This window comes from Andrena cerasifolii, unplaced genomic scaffold (assembly GCF_050908995.1).
Source record: "Andrena cerasifolii isolate SP2316 unplaced genomic scaffold, iyAndCera1_principal scaffold0232, whole genome shotgun sequence".
NCBI lineage: Eukaryota > Metazoa > Arthropoda > Insecta > Hymenoptera > Andrenidae > Andrena > Andrena cerasifolii.
This window is the reverse complement of record NW_027485125.1, coordinates 30,357-38,617: the sequence shown is the minus strand read 5'-3', so window position 1 is coordinate 38,617 and position 8,261 is coordinate 30,357. Positions and strand designations below refer to the sequence as shown.

The 8,261-nt window shown below is 44.8% G+C and overlaps 1 protein-coding gene across 1 annotated transcript; it reads left to right on the top strand.

Annotated features, from left to right (window-relative positions):
- Positions 1 to 279: 279 nt before the first annotated feature.
- On the top strand, positions 280 to 1,707 carry LOC143378098 (uncharacterized; the record flags this gene model as incomplete). Its single annotated transcript, XM_076829932.1, has 2 exons — positions 280 to 647; positions 725 to 1,707. Coding segments are annotated over exons 1-2 (1,240 nt in total), but the record flags the coding sequence as incomplete, so codon positions are not given.
- Between the last annotated feature and the right edge of the window lie 6,554 nt (positions 1,708 to 8,261).

Below are 8,261 nucleotides of genomic sequence, written 5' to 3'. Positions count from 1 at the left end.
GACAAACATGCTTGCAAAAGCATCAATACCCGGAACTGCGAACTCTTCGGTACATGTGATCTACAGGAGTGGTACCAACGATGCGTCATCGAACCCACCCTGGCATCGTTGGAAGAGTTTCAGGAACGCGATAGTGGATGGGCATTGATGAGGATTCTCAACCTAACCGTCAACGTTAATAAGTACAATCCGCTGCGCGCAGGGTGCCACTTCAAGTTGCCACGGGAAATATTGATGAAGAAAGCGACAATTAGCGTGCGATCCGAGGATAACGCCTGCTTCGCGCGGGCAGTGGTCGCAGCTCTCCATCCCGCCGAAAGAAACCCTCATCGACCAAGTTCATATCCACATTATACATTGGTGCTAAATCTCCAAGACATTGAGTTCCCAATGTCCCTAGAGCAGCTTGGGAAGTTTGAGCGGCAGAACGGCATCTCCGTCAACGTGTACACCTTCGGGATGGAGAAAGGATCGACGGTCTTTCCGCTGCGTCTCACCAGCCAAAAGAGGGATCGACACGTCAATCTGCTCTACACGCCGAATCATGAGCACGGCGATGTAGGGCACTTTGTGCTGATCAAGGACTTATCCCGACTGGTGAGCATGCAGTTGAGCAGGCACAGAGAAAAAAAATTCATCTGCGATCGGTATGTACATAAACTTATGAAACGTTGAAAAATATCGTTGAAAAAAATTAAATAAAAAAATTTTTTATTTTTTGCAGATGCATGCACTACTTTGGATCTGCCGAGAAGTTGGAGGCCCATTCGCTGGACTGCGGGCAAATGAATGATTGCGCCATCCTGTTGCCCAGCGTAGGAAACAATCTGCTCAAATTCAGCAACCACTGTATGAAGGAGCGGCTCCCCTTCGTGGTGTACGCCGATCTTGAGTGCATCATTGAAAAAACAGAGGACAATCACCGAATGGGTGAAATGGATAGTAAATTGCGCGCGTATCAACACCATAAAGTGCACAGCATTGCATATTATATGCATTGCTCGTACGATACATCACTGTCGACGTATCGATGTCGCCGCGACGCGGATTGTGTTTCATGGTTCGTCAACGAACTGGAAAATTTTGCAAACTTCGCCAAACCCATTCTGACCAACAATGTTCCCATGCTTGATATAACTCCCAAACAATGGGCGACATTTCGCGATGCAACACACTGTCATATTTGCGAAGAACCATTCAAGGCTGAAGATGTACGAGTTCGCGATCATTGCCATCTATCCGGACGCTTTAGAGGCCCAGCACATTCGGAGTGCAATTTAAATTATAAAAATGCGTTTTACATCCCCATAGTTTTCCATAATTTATCCGGCTACGATTCGCATTTCATTATCGAGGAAATAGCTACCGCTTTCGAAGGCAGCATTGACGTATTACCCATAACGAAAGAAAAGTACATTTCATTCACAAAAAATGTTGAAGATACGGCTGACTCAGACTCGCGAAAATGTATTAAATTGCGATTCATCGATTCATACAAATTTCTCAATACCAGTCTCAACAAATTAGCATCTTTTCTTAGCGCGGATAAATTAAAAATTTTACGATCCGAATTTGAAACATTATCCATCGAAGATTTCAATTTATTGACGCGAAAGGGTGTATTTCCATACGAATACCTTGATTGCGCGAACAAGCTGCAGGATCCATGCTTACCACCGCGCGAGTCATTCTACAGTTCGTTAACGGGTGAGATTGTATCCAAGAGCGATTACGCGCACGCCGAGATTGTCTGGCAGCGTTTCAGGATTAGAACTTTGGGCGAATACAGCGACTTGTATTTGAAAACAGATGTCTTGTTATTGGCAGATATTTTTGAAAATTTTCGCGAAAGTTGTATCAAGAGTTACGGATTAGATTCAGCGCATTATTATACTTTACCTGGCTTTACGTGGGATGCCATGCTAAAACATACCAAAATTACATTCGAATTGCTCACAGACATTGATATGGTCATGTTTATCGAACGCGGTATACGTGGCGGTTTAAGCCAATGTTCCGGAAGATACGCACACGCCAATAACAAGTACATGTCATCTTACAACCCATCGGAACAGTCATCGTACTTGATGTACTTTGACGTGAACAACTTGTACGGATGGGCAATGTGTCAGCCCCTACCATACGCCAAATTTCAATGGGTCGAAGATGTCGCAAATTTTGACGTGTCTTCGATCGCTGTCGATTCGCCCACGGGATACATTCTCGAGGTAGATCTGGAATATCCGCAACGTCTGCACGACGCTCACGCCGATCTACCGTTCTGCCCGACGCGTGCCAAACCACCTGGCAGCAGACAGGACAAGTTACTCGCGACGGTATACGATAAGCAGCGTTACGTTATCCATTATCGCAACCTGCAGCAGTGCACGAGTCACGGTCTTCGTATTACAAAGATACACCGCGCGCTTCAATTCGCTCAATCTCCCTGGCTCCGCGATTACATCGAACTCAATACACGGTTTAGAACATGCGCGACAAACGACTTTGAAAAAAATTTGTACAAATTGATGAACAACGCAGTATTCGGTAAAACTATGGAAAATGTGCGAAATCAGGTGGACGTAAAACTTTTAACACATTGGGAAGGACGATATGGTGCGGAGGCAATGATCGCGAAACCGAATTTCCACAGCAGAAGTGTTTTTTCGGAAAATTTAATTGCTGTTGAATTGCGAAAACTCGAGGTGAAATTCAACAAACCGATATATGTGGGTATGTGCATTCTAGACATATCAAAAATTTGTTTGTACGAATTTCATCACGAGTACATGTCTCCACTATATGGTCAAAAATGTAAAATTCTATACACAGACACTGATAGCTTCATCTATCACATTCGATGCGATGATATCTACGAGTCCGTGAAACGCAATATCGATAGATTCGACACAAGCGATTATCCTACTGACAATACATATAATATGCCGCGCTTAAATAAGAAGGTTCCGGGGCTGATGAAGGACGAAAATAATGGGATGATAATGACCGAATTCGTAGGTCTTAGAGCGAAAATGTATGCACTTCGCGTAGACGGTAAAAAAGATACGAAAAAAGCGAAAGGCGTCAAGACCAACGTCATAGCCAGAACGATAACTTTCGACGACTACGCGCAGTGTTTGCAAAAGGAGATCGAAATGGTTCGCAGGCAATCATGCATACGGTCTAAATTGCATAAAGTGTACACCATTTCGGAATCCAAAATCGCTCTAAGTCCATACGACGACAAGCGGTATATCGTACCCGATTCTACCGACACTCTGCCCTGGGGACATTATAAAATTCCGTTGTAAAATTCCATTATAAAAAGTATTATAAAAAAGAAATTTGAACTTGTATGTATAACATTGTATTTATTGAACCATGTATTATTATTATTTTACAATACATTATTTTTATTTATCCAAGAATTGTGTGATTTATCAAACCCCAACCACTTGACGTATACCTTATCCCCCTTTCTACGCAGCACTTTTTCCACTAGATACACATCAGGATCGGCGACGCGTTGCAGCTCGTGTTCATAGAATCCTCCGGCAACGGGTTTTCCACAGGAATCGACGAGCAGATACGTCGCGGGATTAGTTGTCTGTACTTTGACTATCTCGAAGACCTCCGTTGTCCAATTCGGCGTATAGCCTTTATCGAAGATGGTTTTAAATTTGCTCACGCGCACAAACTCGCCCAACTCGAATCTCGCTGGAGCAGCGATCTTTAGGTTGCTGTATACTGTGGCTAGCAGCTTGTCGGCGATCGCAGGGGTAACATCGCAAGGACGCATTCCGATGGTTCTATGTTTTCGCGCGTTATACTCTGCAAGTAGACGCGGTAGCGAATCGGTCCATCTATAGGTTCCATTGAGCGTAAACAGTTTCCACATATTGTTCTTCAAAGTTCGATTGAAACGTTCTACGACGGAGGCCTTCATCACCGAATACGTTGAATAATGATTAATGTCATGCTTCTTCAAGAGTTTCTGCACATCGGTGTTGTAAAATTCTTTTCCTTGATCGGTTTGCAAATTTTTCGGATATCGATCTCTAAATATCTTTGCAAACGCTTTAGTCACCTCAGCGCCACTTTTAGTCTTGAGCGGCAACGCCCATGCATACTTGCTCAACACATCGATGACGGTGAGTATGTAGTGGTGACCCTGGTTGAATCGCGAGTATGGACGCATTTCTACAATGTCAGCTTGCCACAGATCATCGTATCCACGCACTATGACGCGCCTCCGAGGAAAATGTCTTCGAGCTGGAGCGTGCAATTCCTCCACAAGTTGTAGCTTCTTGTGGCCATAGTTTTCTTCACTCATGGATTTCATAAATGGCTGCATGTTTGATCGCAGATGTATCTTTGCCACGAATGATGCGATAATTATCGTGTACGTGCATTATGTGCTCTCCACCGCCCCAAGGAAATTCTGGACAAGTTCAACCGTCTCGCATGATTCTCCTTCGCATTGTTGCTGCGGGATAGGATTCAATGCTTGCGATATCTTTTGAACGCTGATTTGCAACGTCAGCATATCTCTCTGAAACGCGACCAGCTTCATCTCTAATTCTTCCTGCTGCTCTCTCAAAAGTTTAATGCTCTTTTCCACATATAGTTTATTAACGGCATCTGTGTCGGCCACCGGCTGAGCTACGCGTCGTATCTTGCGCGATTTTGCATCAAAGTCGGTACCGGTCACGCAAAGAGCGTTATCACGCATATAATTTCGAAGCATGCCGCTCCATTTGTAATAGTCCATTGTAGCTGCTCCACTCTTCTCGAGCGATACCCCAAATTTGTTGATCGGCATCTCGACGCATACAGTGCACATCATCGGCGTGCGGTTTAATTTATAATGAGGCCTGCCTCGCGGAGTTCCTCGATAATCGATAGAATTTCGTTGTCGTGCGAGTTGTTACCCGCCTGACGCGACGCTTCCAGCAAACGCAATCGATCCACCAGCTCGTTGGGATCATCCCAGTGCACATAATCGATCTTGTTATCGTTTACCACCATGACTCGCGATGTCCTTAGACCTTTCCCCGCTTTACTGGTCAATACACGGGGTAGTAGTGGCGCAATTACATGTTTGTACTTGTATCCCTTGTTACCCAATATGGGGTTTTGTGCGTTATGACCACGTCTGTGAGCATTCGTCATCAGCAGTATACTTTTGTATTTTTGTTTATCAGCATCTGTGTATATAGCATCATCGGGAATTCTCTTGAAAATCAGTTCGTACAGACCAGGCGTTCCTCCATATCTTACACCGTCTATGATTATATTATCATCCTTGTCCATATCGAAAACCTTATCCCCCAGCATCATTCCACTACCACCAAAGTATACACCGTACACATAATCTATGGTCGTATCCCTATCTCCACTTAGGATTGCGCTCATGTATTTTTGTCCCAGCGGACCGAAATGGGTGCGAAACGTTTCTTGCCCCTCGGATGTTTGGAGTTGCTCTCTAATAGATGCTGCAAGCGACTCATCGGCAGAAGTTTCATACACGTCTTCGTCATCATTGGTTGTGAGCGACTGTACATCGGGAAATGTATTTATTGACGCAGGAGGAACCGTGGAATCGTTTGATGCGACATTCAACCGTTTCCGCTTCGATTGAACTGGTGTGGAGGTTACGAGCGAATTTTCCAATGACATGTATGACTGTTTACTATTTCTTTTACGCGATGCGTTCCATTTCGGTCGGATTTTTGTTTTAGGCGTTAATGTTTCAATGCTCATACTCGTCGCAGGTGATATGTCAGCTTCTGTCTCAGCAGTATTTTCCACAATATGTTTTAAGGGCTCGGTAATAGGTTTAAAGTATTTTTCCAGCGCGATATCTTCATCCATCTTGTCAGTCTTCAAAGACTGATGTTTCCTGCGAATGGATTCGCTGGTTTTTGCAATTTCCATCGCTATTCTCTCGCGATCCTTAATCTCCTGACTACTAATCATCATTGTATCGCAGACGTTGCTTTCCCACCGATGTGTTGACGACGATTGAGCATCTCACGGTAGCGCAAACTCGTTAAATCCCTTTCTATAACGCCCATTGGACATCGCGCTATCTTTATCTATCACCATGAAACCATACTCCCGCTGCCAACAATTACGACACAAAGCGCAGAAATCCTCGTAAGACATATCAGTGTTTACATGATCGTTGTACACATGTTTCAAGTTGGTACCATCCTGCTTAAACAGTATCAACAGATTCGCATTGTCGCGTATAAGATGTTTGGGAATCTTTGCATACGTCTGACAGAGATAGAAGCAGTCGACGTTCGAGTGGCGTCCCATTGCAAAGTATTCCCTTATCGTATCTTGCTTGTCGCATGCCACGTCATCAAAGATAAAAATGGAATTCGGAAGCGATTCGCTCGGTGGAATGACGTCACTATTATTTGAAAATGTAAAGTAGCCAATTTCATCTATCGCAGTCAATAAATTCTCCAAATACTTATATTTTGGCTGTTGCAACGACTTGGAATACACGTACAGGTTCTCGAAGCACACGCCATGAGGACTTTCCAACAAGCTGACCAGCACGTTGGTCTTTCCACAATTTGATGGACCACAAATGAGGCAGCGTATAGTGTTTGGTAGCATGCTACCGTGTCTGCGTCTCGTTTTCGGAGACATCATTTGCGATTTATCATCAAAATTAGTCACGCGTATCGCCACAGGTTGTCGCACGAATCGCATCCTCTCCGTGAACTGTGAAAAATGATTTTGATACGTCGAAGCTGCGGTGCGCTCTATTTATAGGCTCGCACCGAAGCAAAACAGCTCATTATTCAAAATGCTCCCTGTCGGATAATTGTGATATTCGAGACCAAACCGCTGAGCAGTTGAAATATATATCAAAAATTATTCTACTGCGAGAGTTTGGCAGACACATCGATCAGTTGTGGGACAGACTCCCCGAGCATATAAAAGTCGATTCTGAGGTTCAGCAGTATCGTCGATGCTTGGAACATTATAATCGCCCTTGGCAGCGAACGCATATCGACGGTCCAGCACCATTGATTAAAAACTGCAGCGAATGTCGTCGAAGAGAGTAAAGAAAGGTTGTGGTCTGTTAAATCGGGCGATAAACGCGTTACCTATCGAATTACATATTCCGGGATGTCAGTTTTGTGGTCCAGGAACTCATCTGGCAAAACGATTGGCTAGAGGCGATCGAGGCATCAATCCGTTGGACGCAGCGTGTCGCGAACACGATATTGCATATTCGCATAGCAACGACCTCGGTGAAAGGCACACGGCAGATAAGGTTCTCGCTGACAAAGCGCGAAAACGCATCGTTGCGCGAGACTCGACTCTGGGTGAAAGAGGTGCTGCTACAGCTGTTTGGGCAGCTATGAAAGCTAAGACGAAAATCGGAATGGGGATGAAAACAAAACCCCGCAAAAGGACTGTAAGGAGAGCATCGCAAAAGCGGATACTTCCGGTGGCAAAACGAGGTGGCATATTACCACTTCTCCCGCTGCTAGGTGTTCTCGGATCATTAGCCGGTGGAGCAGCGGGGATCGCCAAGGCGGTAAACGATAATAAGGCGGCGCAACATCAGCTGCAGGAAATGCAGCGTCATAATCGCACCATGGAAGGTCGCGGACTTTATCTCGCACCATACAAGCGCGGACAGGGAATATCGAAACAAAAAAAAAAACGCCGAAAAGACAATAAAAATGCCCGAGGGCGTAACTACAGATGCGCAATTGGGGGAGTTGGCAAAACGTATGCGTATTCCATTTTTTAGAGGTGTTTTTATGCGCAATGCACTACCTGTTGGAGGAGTACGCCGAAACGAGAGCGGTATCGTGAATTTGGATAATGTCAAGGGACCGGGGACTCATTGGGTGGCGTATGCGAAGAGGGGGCGTCAAGCTGTATACTTCGACAGCTTTGGCAATCTTCGACCGCCTAAGGAATTGGTACAATATCTGGATAAAGATGTCGTGAAAATCGAATACAATCACGCGCCTTATCAGGAGTACAATCAGAGCAATTGTGGTCAACTATGTCTACGCTTTCTACAAACGATTGGCCGCAAATTTAAGGATTGACTTCTCACCACTTTGATTCAGTACGAGTCCAGTCGTACAGCTTGGAATATGTCGTTAACATTCACTCTAACCGGCAAGAGTAGCACCCTCGCGGTGAGCTACTTTCCACCCATAGATTTGAGCGACAATGATTACGAGCTTGGCCTAACAACCCTTGAAACTTACCAT